Raw genomic sequence first — 26,182 nt, 5'->3', positions numbered from 1 at the left:
TTATTTATTTATTGGTCGGAGAGAAAGAGCATAAGCATGGGGATCAGCAGGCAGAGGGAGAAGCAGGCTCCCCACTGAGTGGAAGCCCAACACAGGCCTCTATCCCAGAACCCTGAGATCATGACCCGAGTCGAAGGCAGACGTTTAACTGACTGAGCCACCCAGGCATCCTAGGATAAAACAAAGTTCTATCAGAAAAGTGGACACCCACTATTTTCTTATGCTATGAAACAATATGTGGCTATTAGAATACACTCTATCCTTAATAAAGAAAACCAAAGTTAATTTTTAAAGTAAAAAACATGTTTCCATCTAACTAAAACAATAATCAGTACCAGTTAAAAAGAATGCATTTATTTTATTCTTGTCCTTAGCCAGCACTCTAACATCTTTCTCTTTTAATTTGTTTTTCTTTTTATTCCTTTTTTTATTTTTTAAGATTTATTTACTTATTTATTTGACAGAGAGAGCGAGCGAGCACGCGCACCCAAGTAGGCAGAAAGGCAGGCAGAGAGAGAGGGGGAAGCAGGCCCCCCGAGCAGAGAGCCCGATGCAGGGCTATATCCCAGGACCCTGAGACCATGACCTGAGCTGAAGGCAGAGGCTTAACCCACCAAGCCACCCAGGTGCCCGTTTATTCCTCTTCTTAATATGCAGTGGATTAGCTCTACAAAGTAAATCCCAAACCTTCTCCTTCATACTACAATAATTAGAAACAATCTAGATATATAAAAGCTAATGAGGCCTTCGAGGTTAATGCATATTTCAAACATCCAAATTGCATGATCTCTTACAAACAGGCATCATCCATGTCTAGTTCTTAAACTTGCTGGATAAGAATCTCCAGCTTATGAAGAGACACAAACTCGTTATAAAATAAGTCACAGAGATGAAAAGTATAACATAGCAAATGTGGTCAATAATACTGTAATAACAAGGTAGAGTGACAAAGGGTGACTACACTCACTATGATGAGCATTCAGTAATGGACAGAATTGTCAAATCACTAGCTGCACACACACCAAAAAATGATACAGAAGAATCTCCTGATATCACTGTTAATGCAATGCACATATAATCAGACTCCTTCCATGTAAGTTTCGATTTAATACATTTTATCTAAATCCCAGAAACCCATGTTTTCCTAACAAGAATCAAATGATGTTCAGCTTCAGAAAACCTTAGAAATCACTTGCCAAAAAGTAACACTTCAAAGAGCAGCAGTTTTCAAATTCAACTGCATAATATAATTACAGGGAAAACATTTGAATATGCCAGTGATTATGATTTAATTGGACCAAGGTTGACACCTTCATAAGTTAATTTTTTAATTTAAATTAAATTTAAATTAATCTCCCCAGGTGATTCTGATGTGCAGACAGAACTGAGAACCAAGCAAATTAAAGAGAACTATTGCTCTTTAGTGTATATTTACTAAAGGGGTAAGAAAAAGGGTTGTGTACTATAAATAACTTTGTCATTCAATCTATACAATTCCTGATAAATCCCTGATCTTGATTTTAAAAAAAGAATATCAAAAAAGGGTGTCTAAGGTTGGGAGCAGGCCAAAGTTACTTAAACAATGATGTCTATACCATTTTAGAGTAAACATGTTAAAGAAAAAGAGGTTGAATCAAGAGTAAAAATAGTAAACGCTGGAATTATTAATAGAATGGTCTACCCTAAAATCACAATCCTTTTGAGATATATAGTATACACTCTAGAGTAAATTCAGTTTGCACACCTATATACATAATTTTTTACTCATTACACTCCTAACAATATTTACTAAGTGCCAAGCCCTACTCTAAATCAAATATTAAAATCAAAATATTAACTAATTTAATTCTTATATGTACAGCCCTATGAATAAGATTCCATTATTACCCATATTAGAGACAAGCAAACAAGCCCAGGTTAAGTACTGTGCCTGAGATCACACACAGCTTGTAAGCCACAGAACTGGAACTCAGGCAGCTGGTTTCTAAATCCAATACGCTGGGGCGCCTGGGGGGCTCAATCAGTTAAGTGTCTGCCGTGCGCTCAGGTCAGGCTCCAGGGAGCCTAGGATCAAGTCCTGAGTCAGGCTCCTTGCTCAATGGGAAGTCTACTTCTCCCTCTCTCTCTGCCCCTCCCACTTGCTTGTGCTTTCTCTTTTCTCTTGCAAATAAATAAAATCTTTAAAATAAATAATTAAATCCACTATGCTATTCAAGATGTATGTTAAATAAATTTTTAAAAATTAAAATGATGACACCCAATCTTTTCATTATATAACATCATTATCTACACATCTGCGGCTATTTTAGGACTGATCATAAACACAAATATGAAGAATATACACGAATGGGGCACCTGGCTGGTTCAGTGGGTTAAAGCCTCTGCCTTGGGCTCAGGTCATGATCCCAGGGTCCTGGGATAGAGCCCCACATCGGGCTTTCTGCTCAGCAGGGAGCCTGCTCCCCTCCTCTCTCTCTGCCTGCCTCTCTGCCTACTTGTGATCTCTGGCTGTCAAATAAATAATAAAATCTTAAAAAAAAATAGTGAGTAAGACACGGTCTTTGCATCCAAAGAGTTTGGAATCTATGAAGAAAGACACGTAAGTTATATGATAATATACTATACTGTGGCAAGTAAAACAATCAAAAAATATATATGCTTAAGCCACCTTTGAGGGGTCAGGGAGGAAGAAATGGCAATGGTCAGAAAATGACCAAAAAGTGCCAAGTGAAGTAATCAGTGCATTCATCAAAGAGAAGAGAAATAGGAAGAATATATCAAGCCAAGAAGATAGAAGGACTGATGCCATAAAATCAAGTATCATAGCAGCAATGTCCACAATAGCCAAACTGTGGAAGGAGCTGAGATGTCCTTCAACAGCTGAATTGATAAAGAAGATGTGGCCCATATATACAATGGAATATTATTCAGCCGTCAGAAAGGATGAATACCAACCATTTGCATTGACATGGATGGAACTGGAGGGGATTAAGCTAAGTGAAATAAGTCAAGCAGAAAAAGAAAACTATCATATGGTTTCACTCATATGTGGAACACGAGGACATGGGTCATAAGGAATACAACAGATAACCACAGGGGAAGGGAAGAAAAACTGAATGTGAAGAAACCAGAAAGGGAGAGAAGCCATAAGAGACTCTGGACTTTGGAAAACAAACTGAGGGTTACAGAGGGGAGGGAGGTGGGGTAACCAGGTAATGCGTATTAAGGAGGGAACATGTGGTAATGAGCACTGGGTATTAAACACAACTAATCAATCATTGAACACTACGCTGATAACTTATGATATACTATATGCTGGCCAACTGAACATTAAAAAAAAAAAGTGTCAGTACCATTTAAGTGAAAATAGTTGAATATTATCAAAAAAGTGACTAAAGAATTTAATATCCCCCAAATTTCCATTTTTTCAACCAATTTATAATGTTACCTATAAAAAATAAGAACACAGAACTTAAATTTAAGTTAGATATTATTATAAAAATAGTTGTTATGACTAATTTGTTTTTTTCTCAGATTTTTTATATTATTGATTTATTATTTTTGTTTTATTATATTTAGAAAATTAACTAACCAAAAAAAAGAGAAAAGATAAGAACTTCTAAATAATGATCAACAATTTAAATTAATTACAATTAACTAATATATGTTGAGTACCTACCATTTGCCAGGTACCATCCTAAGCAATTTATAGGTATTAATTCATAAACACTTCACAACAGTACTATATGATGGGTGCTAACATATCTTTCTTATTAAGGAAAAGCAAAAATATTTTAAGTATTTTTTAATGAACTATATTATGATCAAGTAACTATCAAGCACACTAAGAAACCACAGGAGGAATTATAATAAATAAAATTAACATCTCTTACTTGATTAACTTCACTTTGGAGTTGTAATCCGTGCTGGTCTTTTTCTTCTCTCTGCTGTTGGAGCTGTTTAAACTCAGCCTTCAGATGCTGGTATTTGGTCTCCACTTCTGATAGTTCTTCTTTGAGCTTCTGTGTAGTTTCCCCCTTTTCACCTAGTTCTGCCTGAATTCTCTGCAGGGAGGTTTCAGATGCAGATAATCTTGACTGAAGCTGCTGACAATCTAGGTCTTTTTGATGAAGGCTTGCTTGTATATTCTTTTTACTCACACATTCTTCATTATGTTTCTCCTCTAACTGAGTAAACTCCAGTTCTTTCTTCAGCAACTTTTCAGACAAGTTCTGAAATATCAATGTAAAAATTTCCTTTGCTAATATTTATAATTATCCTAATCATTCAATCTTTATAGTAGTATCAACAAAATTAGTCAAAATTGCAATATAAAAACAGTGAAAATACTCTAGCCAAAAAGGATTAAATCATTACATCCTAACTTATTTTATTATTGGCCCACTTCACTAAGTTCTACAAATGTAACTTAAGAATTACCAATAAAATTTTGACATAAAATGAAACAATGAAATCTAGTAGATTCTTCAGGGTATGGAACATATTTATATTATTCTCCCATATGAGTTAAATACTAAAACAACCTTCTATCATTAAAAGTTATTTTGAGTAACAAAATACAATGGCAATTCTGATTTGGGGTGTTGTAATTTCATAGTTGATAACAGCTTTAGCATAACAATACTATTCACTGCTTTAGTATGCAGATTCATGATTCTTTATTTTTGCTCTTCTTGATAAAGACCATTTTTAAGAGTCATAAGTTTAAGATTAACTCGAATTTCTTTCTATCTGTGTAAAAACAGTGATTTAAAAATAACTTACCTGCTTTATATTTTGTTATTTTACTCAATATTATCAAGCACAAAATATAAAAATGACACCTGCAATCAAAGATCTAGATCAACCAGCCTAATCAAATGTCAAAATCTGGTTTCAGTGAATTGTTCCATACACATAATGCATGGATCAGAACTCTGACTCAATTCTGTAAGAAAGATAGCTAGGATAGGAAGCCATTATAAGCATCTAATGACTTAATCTGTGGACATTATATTCAATTTTTATATGCAGAGTGCTAGAAGGGGATAATGCAGGACAATCAAAGCCTCTGGTCTTTAAACAGATTATAATCCAAAAGAAACACACACATTAAAAAAAAAAAGTTCTAAGAGGAAGCTAAAACATAATGAGCAAAATGAAGCAAAATTCATTTCTCAAGCAAAAATGAATTAATACAAAAACTCTCAGATTTAAGTGTATAATTTTTTTAAAAAATAGAGCAAAGTCAGGTGGGGCTTACAATGACTTAAAAATAAGTTTGAACTTAGTAAAGTGGTGAGAGGAGTTAAATAATATGTATGCATGAATCATGTCATGTCATTCAAAAAGACACAAAAATATTAAGACACAAGGGAATGGAAAAACAAGCTGCACACGGGGAAGAGCAAATACTATTACCTCAAAGGTAGTAATAAGTCTAGCTGCCAAAGTGGGGAAGTTAGTCATAAAGGTTCTTGAACATTTGTCTGAGAAAAGGTACATTATTATAGGTTATCAAGCACAAATATACTATCCTGAAAGATGCTTTAAGTATATGTGAGAGAGACACTCAGAGCTGTCCTACAACTTTTTAAAGAATATTCTAAGTTACTGAATTTCATGAATGCCACCATGTTCGCATATACTAAGAACTGGGCAGGATACAATTTTAAAACATGCTTAAGGCTAGTAATGAGTTAATAAGTCTTCTTTTCCACAGGCTTAGAGTGTGACCAAGTATCCCCATCAGTTTACACACAGATGACCCCCCAGACAGCTTCAACCTTTAAGAAATAAGGTATATAACAACTGCAGATTATTTAAAATTTCCTTGTCCTAAAAAATGAATCAAAATTTCCCTGGCTTTATGGCACAAATGAGAAATAATTAAATTTTCTTTAAAAGAAACTAAACCACTTTCTTTCGCTTTAAAAGACTTAATCCACTCACACTCCATGCAGAAGGCTAACTGTATTTAGTATTATAAATTTTCATTCTTATTATGGTCTTCCCATGAAATTTGAAGCAAAATAGTATAGTGAATACATGGTGTTGTGAAGGTTGACTTAAGGACAGTTAGAGTCCCTACAAAAAATTATAATTGTGCTTTCACTTTTCCATAATAATTCTTATAACAAAATATGAAATACATTATCATCCCACTCTCTGGAGGAAGAAGCAAAAGCCTGAAAGAACCTGATATGACTTGGCCAAATGGCAGAGTCATGTATTATGATTCCAAGTCCAATAAATTTTCACAACACAATTTAGAAACAGTGAGTCAATTCATGTTCCCCCAAAAATACCTTATTCAAGTTTAAATTCGAAAATGATTGTGAGGGGGCACCTGAGTGGCTCAGTCAGTTCAGGGTCCAACGGTTGGTTTTGGCTCACACATGATCTCAGGGTCACGAAATCAAGCCCTGTGTCAAGCTCTGTGCTAGGCATGGAGCCTGCATAAGATTCTCTTCCTCCCTCTCTATCTGTCCCTCCCCTTCTCCCTCGCTCTCAAAAATAAATAATTTTTTAAAATTATTGTTAAGCCTAACTCATAACATAATTATCATTTGGGTAAGCAAAATTCCTTTCTTCCAAATGTCCAGTCCTCTTGATTTCCTCACCCACTGTTCGTTCAACAGATTATCTTACAGAGACAATTTCCCTGTATCAGAATCCATTTTTCACTTGTTACTTGCCCAGGTAATGAGAATGAATACAAAAAGATAGCATTTTTTTAATGCTTGCTGGCTTACAAAGTAGTTTCAGGGATCTCATCTTATTTGTTCTTCTAGAAGAGCTTGGTGAGGGGCACCTGGGTGGCTCAGTGGGTTAAAGCCTCTGCCTTCGGCTCAGGTCATGATCCCAGGGTCTTGGGATCGAGCCCCGCATCGGGCTCTCTGTGAAACAGGGAGCCTGCTTCCCTTCCTCTCTCTCTGCCTGCCTCTCTGCCTACTTGTGATCTCTGTCAAATAAATAAAATCTTTAAAAAAAGAAAATAAATAAAAGAGCTTGGTGAGAAAGAACAAACTCAACTACTTACTACAGCTTTGCAACATCTCATATTCTTTTGTGCTCTCACATGTTCCCATGCCTTTTGCATATCTAGCTCTCAAAATGAATTGCCATTAACCCCGCTGCCATCTGAAATGTTTCTTAGCATCCCTGAAAACTAAGCTAAAAAGTTATGTCTTCTACAAAAGTCTTTCCTGATTTACTAGGCAGTAAGTTAGGAAAACTTCCACCTTGACCTTGACCCAACCCTGTGTCACACTTAGCAAATAAAAACAAAAACAACAAACAATGACTGAGGTACTTACAAAAATCTATTAATTTATTTAAGATACATATCACTCCTAAGAGGCAAATGGGCCTAAGCAAGTATCTCTTAGCAGAAGAGGAAAAAAACTTGGGGGAAGCTGTCACAATCAGTCCGTGGCAAAGCTGGGACTTCGACATGACCTTGACCACTGTACTACACTGTTCCTCAGTACGCCACTTTGCAATACAGTGCTAATATACAGCAATAGAACTGCTAGACTATCTGGCTCTTGCTTTGGACTGTGAACACCTTAACACTAGCACTGTTGGAAAGGGAAAAGTAATAAAGGATGAAAAAGGGGTGAGAGGTGAAATCCAAAAAATAACTCAGACTCTTACAATGACCTATTTTAGTAGCTTTAAACAATTGATCTGCTCAGAATTTATATAAAAACAGTTAATTAAACTGAGTTGCAGCATTGTGTTTAGAGTACGATTCTTATTAGAAGCTAAAAAGGAAGTTTCTTCAATATCCCCCTTTCAATTTTTCAAAAAACAGGAATTACAAAACACTGATCAAATGCTGAAGATTTTGACATTAGCACAAAAGCAATTATTTTTGCCATTCATTATGTATTAAAATATTATCCATCCACCATGATGCTGCTGTGACCCACAAAAACTGCACAAGGCATTTTATGTAATGGCCTTCATAAGACCATATGCAAAGATTTCCAAATTCAAAACACATGGATATTACTACTGTCAACAACGATGGTTTGCCGAGGACATGGAATGAGGAGAGGTGGGAGAGGCAGAGAGCAAGGATAAGAAAAGGATGCATGTCTGTGCCTACTTTAACTGGTAATAAAATCCTAAACAAGAAAACATTTTGGAAAAAAAAAGTGAAGTCTTACACTTATATAAGGATTATTAAGATTAGTGTAAGATTCTATTATTCCCTAATCAATAATATTCCAGTCTTACCACACTAAATCATCTTGATTCTATATATTATTCATCAAATAACCATAATACTTCCTCTAAAAATGTGTGTGTATGTGTACATATATACAATCTGTGCTTCATTAACTGACTACACATTTCAGGCTATCCATGTCAAATCATGCCCTTTATTAATCATTTAATGTTTTAAAATTACATAATAAATAACACTGATCATAAACATCCACATCATGTACATATATATCCTGGTCAGTTTCCAAAAAGTAGAATGTCACCCCTGATCTCAAATTAAAAATCACACTGAGAGACAAAGATAAAACTATACTGTATGTAAATGTTTTCTACGTTATAGCTTGACAAGAGAAAAAAGGTGGAGGGAGGGTAGACAGGTATGTTTCATAAGCCAGAGAAAAAGATCAAGTCAGCATCAACAGCTGACAGAGAGGGGCACCTGGGTGGCTCAGTGGGTTAAGCGTCCACCTTTGGCTCAGGTTATGATCCCTGGGTCCTAGGACTGAGTCCCATATCTGGCTCATGGCTTAGGCAGAGAGCATGCTTCTCCCTCCTCCCTGCTACTGTTCTCTCACTATCTTTGTCTTTCTCTCTCTCTCTCAAACAAATAAAATCTTAAAAAAAAAAAAAAAACATTGACAGAGAAACGGACAATGGTGAATAGGTATAAATACTTCAGAAAATTATTTGAGGTAACCTACTAAATTTGAACATGTGTGCAGCCTACAACCCAGCAATTTCACTTTGGAGTATATAACAGAGAAATTCTTGCACAAATGCATGAGATTTGCATGTGAATGTGCATAGCTGCAATATCTGTAATAGCAAGGAGAAATGAAATCTTTGTGAAAGAGTAGGAAGTATGCATAGATCAATTCTGGATACCAAAGAATAATATAATTGTCACACTAGAGAGCATTAATGGTATTGAATTACAAGCTAAGCCAGTTCCTTTTTTTTTTTTTCCATGAAATATCATTTTTTCTAGAAAGAAAAACAGACAAACCATGATTATTCAGACTTGGGTAGAAAAAGAACCTGTCACTTAAAAGAAGAGAACTGATACTATGTGTTTCCAATAATAAAAGTTGAGCTTTCAAATGAAGCTTAGACTTTTAGAAAACTTGTATCCATCACCATGAGCTTGACACTTTCTCATACTTGTCTATTCAGAGATAGATGGTGATATTGACAAATGGTACTGTTTTTATATTATAAAATGAAATCTGTCAACATCTGGAAGATCTGCACAACCAATATTTTCCACATGATTAAATGCATGATGTTATAAAATCATGCACAGGAAAGATCTACTCAAAAGGCAAGAAAAACTAATAAATTTAAAGTTACAAGTATAAAAATAGCACTGATATGGTTTCAGATTCTCCGTTGTAACTAACTATTGAAAAACTATGCCTTATCTAGTCTCGTTATAGAATCAAATAAAAATAGCTATAATTATCTGGAAAGGTTAAGATATTCCTTTTTCCAACTACAGATCTGTATGAGTCTAAATTTTTTTCATACCCTTCAACCACAAACAACAAATGAAATGTAAAAGCACATATGAGAATCCATCTGTCCTAATATTAAGCTAGACATTAAAGTGGTTTACAAAATATAAAACATCACCACTATTTTTTGTTTTGAAAAAATGGTCATTTTTTATAAGAAATGGTATTTATGTTAATATTTAATAATATTTTTAAACATTATGTATTTTAATGTTTCATTATATATTTTAAAAATACATACATTTTTTAAAATTTTGTTTTAATCTCTGGGGCACCTGGGTGGCTCAGTGGGTTAAAGCCTCTGCCTTTGGCTCAGGTCATGATCCCAGGGTCTTGGGATCCAGCCCCTCATCCGGCTCTCTGCTCAGCAGGGAGCCTGCTTCCCTCTCTCTCTCTCTGCCTCCCTCTCTGCCTACTTATGATCTCTGTCAAATAAATAAAATCTTTAAAAAAAATTTTTGTTTTGATCTCTAATATACTTAGTACCCATAGATATAATCCAAAAAAACAAAACCTCTTTGGGGTCCGTAACAATTTTGAGAATATATAGCATTTCTGAAAGGAAGAGTTTTGAGAACTATTGTCACAAGCAAAAAATACCCTAGGGGCGCCTTCATGGCTCAGTGGGTTAAGCCTCTACCTTTGGCTCAGGTCATGATCTCAGAGTCCTGGGATCGAGCCCCACATCAGGCTCTCTGCTCAGCAGGGAGCCTGCTCCCCCCTGCTCTTTCTGCCTGCCTTTCTTGCCTACTTGTGATCTCTCTCTGTCAAATAAATTAAAAAAATCTAAAAAAAAAAAACCCTAAATCTTTATAGAATAAAATTGTATCTGTTATCTCATACAACTTCTGAGGGTCAGGAATCCAGAAACAGCTTAGCTGGTGGTTCTACCTCAGGGTTTCTCCTGACATTGTAGTAAACTGTGAGCCAAAGCTATAGTCTCTGACGACTGGAACTGGAAGAACTGCTCCAAGCTCATTCACCTGGCTATTGGTAGGAGGCTCGATATTTACAGCTAATTATATTTGTCTCTTTTTCCCCCTCTACCATGTTCTTTTCTTTGGTTTTTCCCATGTTATAGCTCAATAAAATATTAGGTTCAACTCAAGAAGCAAAGCCAACAAATTCACCATACTGTTCAATAAAAGGGTTTAATGACTCCCTACTCCACCACCACCAAAAAAGTAAAAACATAGAAGAAAAGTACTAACAATTACCTACCCTGTCCCCAAAACTAAGGAAAGCTACAGCAGTCCAAATAGCATAGTACTGGCATAAAGACAGACATACAGACCAATGGTATAAGCACAGAGAGCCCATTAAAAAACACTCACACACATAGTCAAATTATTTTTAACAAGGGTGCCAAGAGCACAGAAAAGGAGAGTCTTTTCAACAAATGGTGCAAGAGAAACTATCCATATGTAAAAGAACGAAACTAAATGCTTACCTTATGCTATTAAGTCAAAATGAATCAAAGACCAAAACGTAAGACCTAAAACTATAAAACTATTAGAAGAAAACACAGGGGAAAAGCTTCATGGGATTGGATTTGGCAATGATTTCTTAAATATGACACCAAAAGCAAAAAGAAAGAAACTGGATTATGTCAAATCAAAAACTTGGTGCATCAAAAGTATGACTGTAATTTATAATAAAAATTATATATTAGGTTTTCATCGCCATTTCTGGAAGAGCTCCAAAAACCCTTGGAATTTCCTAAGTGATATGAGCAACGAAAATGTCTTTTGCTTATGCATAACAAGCCCCTTTCAACCACCAATGAGTTTTATGTTTACGAGGTGATTTTTTAGAAAGACCCTAAGATTGGGGCTGGTTGCCACAGCAATCAACCAGGATTAAAGGGTTAGAACTTTCAACCAGATCCCTTATCAACACCTCCCCTGCCCCTACCCACCACTACCTCAGGGAGGGGATAGGAGCTGAAGGTTGAGTTAATCACCAATAGCCAATAATTTATCAATCATGCCTATGTAAGGAGACCTCCTTAAAAACTCAAGGATTAAGGTATGGAGAGATTCTAGGTTGGTGAACATACAAAGAAAGCACCCAGAGAGAGCACAGAATCTCCATGCCTTTTCCCACACAACTTACCCTATGGATCTCTTCCATCTGGCTGTTCTTGAATTATAATCTTTTAAAACAAACCAGTAATCTGGTAAGTAAAATGTTTTCCTGTGTTTTGTGAAACACTCTAGAAAATTAATCAAATCTAAGGTAAGGGTTGTGGGAGCCTCCTATTTATAGTCATTTAGTACAAAGTACAGGTAATAACCGGACTTTCAATTGGTTATGGCGGGGGGCGGGGGGGGGGGGGGCGGTGGAGAACAGTCTTGTGGGACTAACCCCTTAAACTGTGAGATTTGACACTATCTCCAAGTAAATGGTGTCAGAATTGTTACACTGTATGATATTAGCTGGTGTCACACAACTGTTGATGTGAGGAACATACATTTGGTGTCAAAAGTAAAGGTGTAGTAGGGTATTGAGAATACAGGAGACACACAGGAGTGTTTTTCCTTTACATACAATATAAGGCGGCGGTGAATGGGGAGTTGTTCAAAGAGTGCAAAGTTTTAGTTCTGCAAGATGAAAGAGTTCTGGATATTGGTTTCATAACAATGTGAATGTCCTTAAAGACTCAAAAACCAGAATAAGTCATGCTATATTCATGCCAATATATATACAACATACACAAGATTACAATTTAAGATATATAAAAGCAATTCACCACTATATATAGTTTTTAAATTCTCACCTGATTTCTTTGTGTTAATTCATTAAGTGAAATTTTAAGTTTTTGTAGTTCCTGTACATATACAGCAACTTCCTGGGGGCCTTTCGCAAGTTCACTCCTTAGCTGGCTTATTGTGGCCTTAAAAAAAGAAAGAAAAAAAAATTAGAGAAAACTAAAATGGAAAAGGAAATGGGAGTATCCAAAGGTTTTAAAGTTATACAGATTTCTGTCACTGTTGTTGTTAAATTGAAAAAATACTTAGAAGTTTCAACTTAGTTCTTTTTCCTGCATGTCTGAAAATTTAACCAAAATGCACGACTTCATTTTGCATGAAATGAAGAGTTGGCATCCAACTTTAAGTGTCTGAGTCAGCATCAAACTATAAATTTGAATTTACTGGCTCTGAAACTCTGTACTTTAATCCTTCTGAATTTAAAGAAGATATGCAGGGCACCTGGGTGGCTCAGTGGGTTAAGCCTCTGCCTTTGGCTCAGGTTATGATCTCAGGGTTCTGGGATCTAGTCCTGCATCCAGCTCTCTGCTCAGCAGGGAGCCTGCTGCCCCCTCTCCCTCTGCCTACCTCCCTGCCTACTTGTGATCTCTCTCTCTCTCTCTGTCAAATAAATAAATGAAATTTTAAAAAAGAAAGAAAGAAGATATGCAAGCTATTTTTCTCCCAATTTCTATAGGAAATTTCCTTTTAATTAAAAAACATGTTAAGTAAATGCAAACATACAATACAGAATCACCTTGGAAAGGCGGTAAATCATCTTTTTGACTATAATTTTAAGTCTTTGTCCAAAGCAGTTATATAGTTTTATTTGATATAGTTTCATTAAGCTGGGCCACTCTGTGATCAGGTATAACAGCTGGATGTGAATTTGCTTTAATGTGTTTTAACATTTTTTAATGACATTAAGACAATGGTTTCATCATTTAAAAAATAAAAGAAAAGTAATCAAAGATCTTGGAAAGAGAAACTTCCTACACATGAGAGTTTCAACTGGGTAGAGAGAGACTTAAGTACTGCTTTTTAAGTATGGTTTCCTGAAAGTAAACTAACAGAGTAACTTTATATTTCTAATATTGCCTATTGGCTTCACTTTTTACATTCCCAAAGCGACAATCATTTTCATTGTCTATATTCTTTATTAGTAAATAAACTGCCTATGAAAAAGACAAAAATTTTTAAAAATCTTTCCTAATAAACCCATTAGTAGTTATCTATATCCAACATTACAAATAAGTACTTTCATTTTTAAGGGAGAAACCTTAGACAGCTACCAATTTATTTTGACAATAAGGCCAAGAGATCTTCCACTACTCTTCTTTTGGAAACCCTTCTAGTATGTGTGACACTTTTTGTTTTTTTAAAAAGGATTCTTATTGGTGGTATATATCTCTTCATCCATCACAGTGCTTTGGTTTAAAGTTTTGGAAACCATCTTATAAAGGAAGTTAAGTAATTAAACTGAATGATCAAATACTTGGGCTTATATTATTTTAATAATCATAAGTTAAAAAACTAGTTTTTGAGTGTTTTCCAAACTGTCTTAAAGTCAGTTAAGACTTTTAAAAACTTTTAAAAAACATTTCAAAAATGTTTTGGCATTTTTGAGCATGGCAGCATGTCTGAGATATCGTCCTGTTCTGACCTTTTAAGGAAAACATTCATGTAAATAAACCAATTTTAATACAATGAAAGGCAATGTGTCATACTGCTTTACAGTTACAGCTTATATAGCATGTTTCAATAATAACTGATATGTGCTACTGTATACTTAAGGAAATGTTGGGGGTTTTTCTTGTTTTTAAATAGGTGTGGAACTCTCTATGGGGCTTGAACTCATGACCCTGAGATCAAGACCTGAGCCAAGATTAAGAGTCAGACACTTAACTGAGCCACTCCGGCGCCCCAAAGAAGGAAATGTTTAAATATTCGTTTTTTTAACTATAGTCAAGTTAAAGGTATATTCTAATAACTTCTTTCTTAAATTGACCATGTAACCTTTTCATTGATATTGGGAGTTTATTTCAAACTGCTATTTCCAACAACTCTGAATCTCAGATCATTTTCTGTTAGTAACATTATGGATGTTAACAGAAATATTAGGAACAGTTCGGCTATTTTAAATTACTGTGTATCAAAGGATTTAGCAGAGTAACACATAATAAACAAAAATAACAATATATATTAAGATACAAATTATGAGTATATTTCATTAAAATACCATGATTCTGCATTTAAGTATATTAGATATAGTAAGCCAAGAGTAACATCTATCTATTTGCTAATTAACTCCAAAATGTAGAAACAACAAGCAAAATATAAAGGAAAAATACCCCAAAATATCTTGTTATATTTTACAGGTTTTAGATACATTCATATAAATGATTTTATAATTTTAATACCTTAAGAACTAGATACTAGGTGTATCATTTATCCTTTACACACTAAATATGTACTTTTTAGCAAGTATTTGAAATTTTTTATTTTACTCAAGGGTGGAAAAAGAAAGATGAGGAAGAATTTATACCAAAAGGTGTATTTTAGTCATGGGAAGGGGAGGAGGGGAGTGAATTACAGAAATCACCTTCTTGTTTTACTTTATGAATCACTGTAATCTTTCCAATGATCATGTATTATGGTTTGTATAGGGGAAAAAATAAAAATTATAAAAAGTCAAAATTTGCAAGGAAATAAATAAAACCCTTGTTCAAATATGACTATGGGTGAAATTTAAACAAAGATGCCTCTCCACATTGACTTTTCTCACTAACAGGCCAGACTCAGCTGTGTCTTGAGGCTTTAATAGCTGTACTGCCTCTTCCCGGGAATGATCGCTCCCAATTCTTTACACTGATTCTTGCTTACTTCTCAAACATAACCTCCTTAAGAAGGTCCTACATTATTGCCAGCTCCACTACACTACTGCCCATACATACACCCTGCTTTATTTTTCTTTTTTTTTCCACCCAATTGCCCTACCCCTCCACCCCCTTTCAGAAACTCTCAGCTTGTTTGTTTCCTATGATTAAGAGCCTCTTATGGTTTGTCTCCCTCTCTGGTTTCACCTTATTTTTCCCTCCCTTCCCCCATGATCCTCTATTTTGTTTCTTAAATTCTACATATGAGTGAGAGCCTATGGTAATTGTCTCTGACTGACTTATTTCGCTTAGCATAACAGCCTCTAGTTCCATCCACATTCTTGCAAATGGCAGGATTTCATTCTTTTGATGGTTGAGTAGTATTCCACATATATCACATCTTCTTTACCCATTCATCTACCAATGGAGGTCTGGGCTCTTTCCACAGTTCAGCTATTGTGGACATTGCTGCTATAAATGCTGGGGTGCTGATGCCCCTTCAGATCACTACATTTGTGTCTTTGGGGTAAATACGTAGTAGTGCAATTGCTGGGTAGTAGTATAGCTCTATTTTCAACTTTTTGATGACGTCTATACTGTTTTCAGAGTGACTTCACCAGCTTGCATTCCCATCAACAGTGTGGGAGGGTTCCCCTTTCTCTGCATCCTTGCCAACATCTGTCATTTCCTGACTTGTTAATTTTCCTGCTTTATTTTTCTTTATAGCACTTAGCATTAACTGACTTTCTATCATGATTTGGTTTACTTACATACTGTCTGGCTTCCACAAAGAAATATAACTGTATGAGAGCAGGCACTCTGTCTTACTCACTATTGTATTCCCTACACCTAAAATAGTTGATGACCCTAGATATTCAAAAAATACTCACTAAAGAAATGAGTGATTTGTCTCCAAGGAGTTAATAAATTTTTGGTCCCAATATCAGACCCAATAAAATAGTCTGCATTTCCTTGGAGCCATGTTATTGAATTCAACACTGGATTTTTACTAAAAATCTTAAATTAAAAAATAATTAAGGAAAGGAAGTATTTAAGGTATTATTTAAGATATAATTGAGGAAAGATAAAGCTAATGCTTTAGAATTATAATTACTATTCTAATACTATATTACTATTAGTAAATAATCATTTAAAGATGGTTATAAATTTACTTATTAAAAAAATGAGTATCTTTGAAGTTCTGAGATTGCCTTAAAACACAAAATTGCCATATGACAATAGAAGGTGCTATGTATTACTAAAATTAAAAGCCTTCCAAAAAACACATTACCTCAAGTTTAAGCATCTCCATTAGAAAGCAGAAAAAAAAATAATAAAATGATGGATGAAAGGTGGAAGACAAGACTGACAAAAGTACACAATGAACATACAAATGTCTGAACATACTGTTAAATCTGACCTCTGATATTTACATACTTTTAAAAGACATTTAAGTATTCTCTTTAATAACTATGCATGAGTATAATCATTTTTATTCCATCTTTATAAATATTTTAGCTTTTAAAATGAGTTTATTTGGAATACATTAAGATTCCTAAAAGATCATTTCCATTAAAGACCACACCAAATATAAGTTCATTACAGCTTTGATATTTTCAATAATGTATATTTTTTTAAATAATGTGTTTTAACCCTTAAATCCTCAATTTCTGATCTATAACAGTATTTTCAAATGCTTTAGAATAAGTTATTTTTCTAAAATATCTAGACCAAAAAAAAAAAATTGTCAATGATTCATAAGGTATATATAAATGAAAGTAATGGAACATAAGAACATCCTTAATATTACATGTTAGATTATGTCTTCCACCTCAATTAGAAATACCAAAGCAATCATTATTTTTGGCTTCTTTAATTCCTTTTAATGTATTTTGTTTCAGACACAGTATATAGGCTCTGTGAAGTAGTAATATATAAAATAATTTTTTTCACTAAGTGTTACAATCCACCAACAAATTTGAGAATAGGATTGAATTTTATTAGATCAGTAAAATACATGTCATATATTTAAAAAGTAAGCAGAAGATAAAAACAAATGGAGTTACAGATAAAAAGATAAGAATAAATAAATGAGATGGACTACCTAGACATTAATTTTTTAATATGAAAATGGTATGAGACATATTCAAAAGTATTTTAAGTTGTATTCAATATAAATATTATAACATACAATATGGCAAAATATAAAAAGTAATAACAGTAAGTATTAGGTCAAGATTAATAGCACAGATTTACTTATAAGGCAATTATCAGACCACCCAAAATGAGAGAAAATGATAAAGAAAGACTGCAGGCTTTGGAGAAAACCTGAGTTCTAAGCTTCCTTACATGAAGTGCATGCACTTAAATAATTTATTTACCTTCACTGAACCTCAGATTCCTTCCATAAAAAACAAACATAATACTTCATTTATAGGTTAAAAGAAACAAACAAGACCATATATTTAAAGTACCTGGCATAGTATCAAAAACCTAGCAATACTCAAAAAGTTAAGAGTTTGTTTCCAATAATAATATTACGCTGACTCTTTGTCTACCATTTCCTAAAGTTGTTCTAAAGACTTCAGTATAATGCGAGGTCTCAATCATTGCAAACCTATTTGCTAATTATGTAGAAAGTAAATATTATCCTTGTTTTACTAAAAATATGATGAAATGTTAAGTCGTTATTCAGCAAGAATAAATTTATTTTAAAATTTATTTCAAAACATTTAAAAAAAAAATTTCATGAAAATGTGCAGAATGGATTTCTATGCCATTTTTCTTCTCCAGAAACATCTTTCTGAGAGAAAAAAAAAATCATTGTTTCCCACAATCAACCTTGTTGACAGAAGGACAGTACAGGAAGACACTAAATCCTTTTCTCCCAAATCTTATATAATTCCAGTTATGCTTTTTCATCTTAAATGACCACCTCATAACATATAAAGATAATTTAATCTACATGAATAAAAATGAAAATGTACAAAAATCTTACATATTAAACAAATTATTAAATAAAATATTACTCAGAAGTATTTTCCCACATACATTTTTCCCAAAATGCAAGTAAATATATAAATTTCTTCTCCCTGTTCAAATTCTACTTGTCTAGCAAGTAAATATGTAACTTGTAAATAAGAACTTGTAAATAAGTAACTCCATAATTCTCAGCTGGAAAAGGTCAGAGAAGATTGTACTTTAAAATAGATATCATAATAGTGTCATTACTGTGATTCAATTTTAGTCACCCTACTATATTTGTTTGGAAATTTCAAACAACATTAAAAGAATGTTTTCAATCAAAAAGAGAATATAATTTTTTAAAAATTTGAGAAATACTAGTGGGAAGGCAGATTTAATAAAAATAATTCTTACTGAAACACAGAAATAAATGACTCAATTCACTCAAATTCAAGCATTTCTGCTTTCACATTATCTGAATGGGATTTTTCCTCATGAGACTTCTTTGATTCAGCATCTCCTTGATTACATAGTAGAACCGTTTAACTGGCTTCAGTAAGTTCATGAACCCCCTGAAATTGTTTTAAAAACTGTGGCGTTGTATGTCACTGGGTTACAAGATCACTTTTAGGAAATCTGCAGCTTTAAAGTCTAAAGTACTAATCATCATAAAGTTTCATATGTCTATGCATGTAATACCCATAAACTTTCCTCCCATTAGGAGGAAGAAAAAGGATGACATGGTTATCTATAATATTTATACTCCATAGCTCATTGTATTACTAATTGTGAACAGAGTGGCTTTTAGGTCACTAGCTTTAAAATTCCAAGAAAGAAACGCAAACTGAAATGTCACTATAACTCAACTTTTTAAACTGAAAATATGAAAAACAGAGCTCCACATAAGAGAGCTTAAGAACTAAAAACAATTAATAGACTATTAATATATTTTTAAAAATCCTCTATAATACAGTATAAGGGGAAAAGGCTTGCATTTTTAAGCAAATATATTTATTACATATCCTAGAGCTTGTCATATACTGACATAATTATGTATCTCAAAGGCCAAAGTCAAGTCATGTGACAATAGTAAAAGGAACTGAAAATGTTTATCCTGGAAGAGAAAGAACTCAGTAAATATGAACAGTCTTCAAATATCTCATGTGGAAAAAAGGAACAATTTATTCTGTGTAATTCCTAAGGAGAACTGGACCCAGTGCATGTAAATTACAGTAAAACAAATGCCAACTCAACAGAACAACTGACCTACAAAGAAATATGCACCTCCTAGAATACCTAACAAGTAAGTATCACTTATCAGATGCTATCTATAGAGGGGAATCCTGGGCAAAGTGTTAGACTTAGCTGATTTTTAAGATTTCTTTCAACAACATAATTCAATAATTGGTAAGTGAGAAACAAACCTACAAGAAAATAAGTTTTTCCTAAATATTTTTTCTGAACAACTCTGGTTGTTCAGAAAAGGTAAAAAGGTAAAAAATGTAAAGGTAAAAAATGAAATCATACTTCCTTTACCTCTACCAAGCTGATGTAAACTCAATTACCACTTATTGACTAGCTTGGATCAAATTTAACTTTAAATATTATCTCCCCACAATATATATCATTTATTAAATAAAACAATACTCTTACACATTCTTCTCTACATGTCTAGCTACATAAAGCAAAGTTAAATACTGTCTCTCAGATTAGACTGATTACATACAAATATCATCAGAGCAAATGAAAGTCAAATACTGTTTTGACAGATCACTCAGGAAAATCTCAAATGTTGGCTTTACTAAATAGTATACACTAAACAAGTTAACAAAAGTCACATTTGGGCATACTGAACTTATTTACCTCTGAGTTGGCATATTCTGCCTGTAACTTTTTGCACTCATCTTTGAGTTTTTCAGATTCTTTCTCACATTCCAATGTCATGTTGTCCATTAGTGTTTGAACTTGTACCAGTTCTTTCTTTAGCACAGCAACATCTTCTATACCAGGTCTCTGAAGCTGTAGAGCACATTTTCATTAAAAAATAAGGTGAGAAAACTAAAAGAACACACATTTTTATATAGTTTTACTACAAAGACATCAAAATGAAAATAATCTTTGATATCAACTATTGAATTGCAAACATTGACCACTGAGCTTTCCACCAACAAGCCTCTCCTCTTCCCAAAACATATGTCCTATTTAATAGTATTACCACTCAAGGCGCAAAACGGCAAATTCACAATTATTCTAAGTGCTTTATTTGCTTTCTTTTCCTTCACAAACTACACCCAATGATCATAACAATCACTTGATAAATGTCACATTTTGAAGCATAAATGCCTCATCTTCTATCCTAGAAAACTGGTAATAAAAATAAAGGAGCTGATGTAAGCATAATTAGGGTTTGTTGCAGACTGGATATGGTTGATTTTATTGATATATTTATTGAACCCTAAATAAAGGACAGAAAGGAGTCAAGGGCAGATTCAAGCTTTTTAAACCTTGGGAGACTGTTGAAGATGTGTAATACCAATGACAGAAACACAGTTGAGGAGGAAACATGATGACTTGATGTTACATTTGTTGAATTTGAAATGAAAGCTAGAAATGCAATCAGGAGTATCCTAAAAGTAGGTCGATTTATAAAACCAAAGTGCAAAGAAAGGTCAGGATCAGAGATGCAGATAGGAAAGAGCAAAAAGATGGATAACATTAAGATAGAAACAGCGAAAATGCTAAGCAAAAAGATAATATTAAGATAGAAACACAAAAATATTAAGGTAATAAATTTTGCATCCTAGATTCCATTTCTATGTAAAAAATCCTATTAATATATGGAATTTTTATTTCTTCGATTTTAGACAAGCTATGCTTTTAAAATTTTTCACCAGAGTATATATATCATTTTTAATTTGGAAAATTATAAAAGTACATTCCAATAAGTGGTTTCTAAATTACCAGTTCAGTCTTCAGATCTTGAATTATAGCTGTTTCTTTGTTTAATTCTTCTGTCAGATGTGCCACTTTTTGGTCAGCAGCTTCTCGAAGACTCCTTTCTTCATCGTATTTTGACTTTATATCTAATTTAAAAGAGTTATAAATATTAGTTTTATGACATTAACTCTAGGAAAGGACAGTTTTATGAAGTCCTATATATTTATAAATTCCTGCATATTACACAATGCATACCTATATATCATTAATTCAAATTCACATTCCTTACATAACCATAAACACATAGAGTAACTTTAACTTCTGATTACATGAAATGATGAACTTAAAATAATCAAATGTTTCTGTCTACATAAATTCCATATAGCACAACACTATTACGAATTAGCTTGTTAATGTATCAATATGCTAATTGATAGCATAACCAAATATTACATCTATATTATTTTTCTTCAAAATGTTACCTATTAATCTTTAAGCATACCCCAAAAGAAAATTCACCTTCTCTAAATTTCAAGAATTCTACAGAGAAAATCAGTCCTTTGAAAGGAGGTAAGAGGACAAATTAATTTTTATAGCAATTCTACTATTAAATTCTAGTAATCACCACCATAGTATATAACAAATGCCTTCTCACACTAACACACAATTAATGCCTTATTTCTAGGCTCTATAATGGTAAAAAGGTTAAGAAGGCTGATGTACTAGCTAAAAAAATCTGATTCAGTTTACCTGCGATTTCAGTGGCAAGTTGGGCTGCTTTCTGTTCAAATAAGTCTTTCATTTGCTTAATATTAAAATTTTCTGTTTGGGCTTCTTCTAATTGTTGTTCCAAAGACTGTAGTTCTACAAAAAAAGTATCACAGTTATTCAAATACATAATTAATACTAGTTATATTTCCTAAATTGTTATTACTTATATCCTAATCATTATAGGAAAGATAATCAACATGAAAAAAAAACACAATCAACAGGAGTCTATCATCTAATTGCAAATAGAATATATCAACATTTCAAGAATTAAGCATATAGAATTCATTTAATTCATTCATAAATTCATAATTTATAAGCATATAAAACAAATGAAAAGAATATTTAGCATCATGCCCAAATAATCCATAAATATTTGTTTCAAGATTATTTTGATTTCACATTTGTTATTTTCCTATGACCATCAACTAACCAAAGCAGAATATATTCTGCCTCTCTAAAATTTATTATAATGAGAAATGAAGTTAGAAATGGTTAAAAATCAAGGTCTTATACAAAATAAAAGAATCAATTAAAATATATAGTCAACTCCTAATACTTCATTCTCATAAAAAGATTTCAGAGGGAAAGTAAATAGAACAGCTAACCTCAAAATATAATTTTGATTATTCATTGAGCATTCCTCTAGTTAAAGTCAATTACAAAGATGCTAGTTTCATCATTTTATTCCAAGAGAAAAGGAGTACATCACTCTTTAAAATAGTTTTAACTTTTCTTTAAACTATATTCATGTAATATTCTAGGAGTTTATTTATAACTACAGAATATAACGAATTAAGAAAACACTAAGATTTTTGTTGGCTGATTAAATTATGAACTTCAAAGGCAATATTCTAAATCTAAAATGTAACTATTCTCTTCACTGTTTCAGAGCCAGAAAGTATAACCATAATACAAATCTATGTAGCAGACATCAGAGAAAAGGTAAAAAGTAAAAAAGAAGAAGAAGCAAGGAGAAAAAGAAAAATGAAAAAACATCTGCTTTAAGTAAAATTACCTGCTGCTGAGTCTGCCACCATTCCATCAGGCTTAGACTCCTCAATGAAAATAAGACATAAACAAACACATTAAAATGAAAAGAAAATGCTATTACCATTGTCAATGTGAAAAAACAAAAAATCTCTAAAAGCCACATTCTGTGAGGTAAGTAGCAAGATTTTGATAACATTCTGACCTGTTCACAATCTTCCAGATCTCTAAAGTACCATTAGGCAGACTGGCATAATTATCTACTTGCAGTCACTAGTTCTAATGGATCCTGCAATAAGATAGCATCTTAAATTCCATAAATTCAGTAAAAATACTTTTTTTTTAATGCAGGCTCCCTGCTGGGCTTGAACTCACAACACTGAGATCAAACCTGAGCTAAGATCAAGAGCTAGATGCTTGACTGAGCCACCCAGACACACCAGTAAAGATTTAAAAATAACATAAATTATTATCTTTATAAACATAGATTCTAAAACCAATACTTAAGTCAGCAGATAAGATTCATAATCTCAATAGGGGCGCCCGGGTGGCTGTCAGTTAAGCATTAGACTCTCGGTTTTGGCTCAGCTCATGGTCTCAGGGTCTTGGGACAGAGCCCCATGTCAGGCTCCTTGCTCAGTGTGGAGTCTGCTTGAGATTTTCTGTCCCCCCTCCTTAACCCCACCAGCTCCGATCTCTCTCTCTCTCTCTCTCTCAAATAAATAATAAATAAACAAATCTCTTCCTTTTTAAAAGATTTATTTATCTTACAGAGAGAGAGAGCAAGTGGGCAGAGCAGTAGACAGAGGGAAAAGGAAAAGGAAGGCTCCCCGCTGAGCAGGGAGCCCAGTGCAGGCTCAATCTCGGGACCCTGGGATCATAACCCAAGCCAAAGGCATATGTCTAACCAACTGAGCCACCCACACACCCAATAAATAAATCTTTAAAAATATAAAAAAGATTCAATCCTATAACATAAAATTTTGCATAAACTAATATATGCCATGAAGCTATCATTACTAAAAAGTTTAGCATTAAAAGCACAAATTTTTAATTTGGAATTATAAATCATCATTTTAAAAAACAGAAATAAAGAATATATTCCATAAGGTTTAACTTATTATGTGCATTACAAATAAAACACTGTATTGCCTAGTCATTATTTTCACATTTCTAAAAAAGTATACATATCTGAAAGAGTTTAATAAGGCATCTCAATGTATATCTGACTTTTTATTTTCCTGTACATTAGATTTAGACATACTAGTGCTAAAAATCATCAATATTTTAAATACATTGCCTCCAAAAGTAAATTTCCTAAATCAAGGCAATTTCATCTTGCAATGTGGAGAATTTATTTATTAAATGTGAAAAAGTCATCTCAAATGTAGTAAACAGTTTCCTCTGTTCTCAGGTACAAAAAAAAAAAAATACAGCACATGTTTTGTGAATTGTTAATGGCATCTCTGTAAAACATGAGTAAATGAACTGAAAGATTACTAAAAACGTCTTTCCTACCTCAAATGCAGAAGTGAGAAGTAATAAGACTGATAGCTTGCTATTCGTTTATTTGCATTTTTTTTAGTCCAAATGGAAATTTTTGGTGAAAAAACAAAAAGGCAAAAAGAGGGGCACCTGGGTGGTTCAGTCAGTTAAGTGTCTGCCTTGAGCTCAGTTCATGATCTCAGAGTTCTGAGATGGAGCCCTGCATCAGGTTCCCTGCCCAGTGGAAAGTCGGCTTCTCCCTCTCCCTCTGCTGCTCTTCCTGCTTGTGCTCTCTTGCTCACGCACTCTCTCTCCCTCATATAAATAAATAAAATCTTGAAAAAAGGCAGTAAGAGTCACAATGTACTAATATGCAAAGGGATCACTAATTACTTAATAAAATGAGAACTATTGTTGAAGGGTATCCACTTTATTCTTACAAATAAGAACTATATTTGGTAAAATTCATTATTCTATGATTCTTTATGTAACTGTAATACAGAAGCCAATATAATTTTATTTTTTTAAGATTTTATTTACTTATTTGAGAGAGTGAGAGAGAGATCACAAGTAGGGGAAGGGTTAGAGGGAGAAGCAAACTCCCAGTTGAGCAGGGAGCCTGATGCAGGACTTGGTCCATGACCTGAGCCCAAAGCAGATACTTAATTGACCGAGCTATCCAGGTGTCCCAAAAGCCAATATAATTTTAATATAAAAATCATAATTGGTTAAGATATTTATTTATTTAAAATTTTATTTATTTATTTGACAGACAGAGATCACAAGTAGGCAGAGAGGCAGGCAGAGAGAGCGGAGGGGAAGCAGGCTCCCTGCTGAGCAGAGAGCCCGATGCAGGGCTGGAACCCAGGAACCTGGGATCATGACCTGAGATGAAAGCAGAGGCTTTAACCCACTGAGCCACCCAGGCACCCCAAGACATTTATTTAGAAAATACATTAAACAATATATCAACAGAATCTCACTCCAAAGTAACCACTTTTGATACCAATGATTTTGGGTTTTTTTCTATGCATTACTTTTATATAAAGCAGTGTGTATATGTGCATGTATGTGTGTACATATATATAAAAATATTTTTATTGTTTTTTAAAAATAACACTAGTTTTAAAAAAACTAAAATTGTTAATACAACCATTCCCCTACATTTTCAAATAATCTGCATAAATGTAAACAAAAAAGTAAATAATAGTTCTTTCCCTACTAACAGACAATTTAGTGATTTCTAATTTGTCACAACACAAATGCTCTGAAGAATTTCACTATTGTCTGAACCTGTATTTTTCAGTAATTTAGGTATATTGTCAGAAAATTAGAATAATGCAGCCTGGTATAAAAAAAAATCCACAGGTAACTGATTCTTAATGAAACATCTTTAAGAAACTACATCTTAGCTTCCCAATTATTTGTTTGCTTTCACTAGAATTACAAAAGATATACACTCAAGGCTATAAATATAGATAAACAAATTAGAAGAAGTTATTTATTACAGGTCACCTGCTAACAAAATGCTTATTTTCAACAATGAAAATAAACAACTAATAAACACACTTTAAGTATTTAAAAGCATTTACTTGCTGCTGCAGCCCTTGAAATTTTTCTAATTCTTTCTTTAATTCTTCTGAGTACCATTTTTCTTCCT

At 33.4% G+C, this 26,182-nt stretch overlaps 1 protein-coding gene across 1 annotated transcript in view; it reads right to left on the bottom strand.

Moving 5' to 3' along the window:
- The window catches only part of EEA1 (early endosome antigen 1), a 120,188-nt gene that overhangs the window by 49,977 nt on the left and 44,029 nt on the right, over window positions 1-26,182 (bottom strand). The window contains exons 5-11 of the mRNA XM_032346783.1: window positions 26,115-26,180; window positions 23,066-23,105; window positions 22,030-22,143; window positions 21,304-21,425; window positions 20,206-20,361; window positions 12,532-12,648; window positions 3,894-4,232 (exon numbers count right to left, since the gene is read on the bottom strand). Of these exons, the coding sequence (XP_032202674.1) occupies window positions 3,894-4,232; window positions 12,532-12,648; window positions 20,206-20,361; window positions 21,304-21,425; window positions 22,030-22,143; window positions 23,066-23,105; window positions 26,115-26,180 (954 nt within the window). The remainder of the gene's footprint in view (window positions 1-3,893; window positions 4,233-12,531; window positions 12,649-20,205; window positions 20,362-21,303; window positions 21,426-22,029; window positions 22,144-23,065; window positions 23,106-26,114; window positions 26,181-26,182) is intronic.

Source organism: Mustela erminea, chromosome 6 (assembly GCF_009829155.1).
Source record: "Mustela erminea isolate mMusErm1 chromosome 6, mMusErm1.Pri, whole genome shotgun sequence".
Lineage (NCBI taxonomy): Eukaryota > Metazoa > Chordata > Mammalia > Carnivora > Mustelidae > Mustela > Mustela erminea.
The sequence above is the reverse complement of the archived record's forward strand: the minus strand, read 5'-3'. Positions and strand labels throughout refer to the sequence as shown.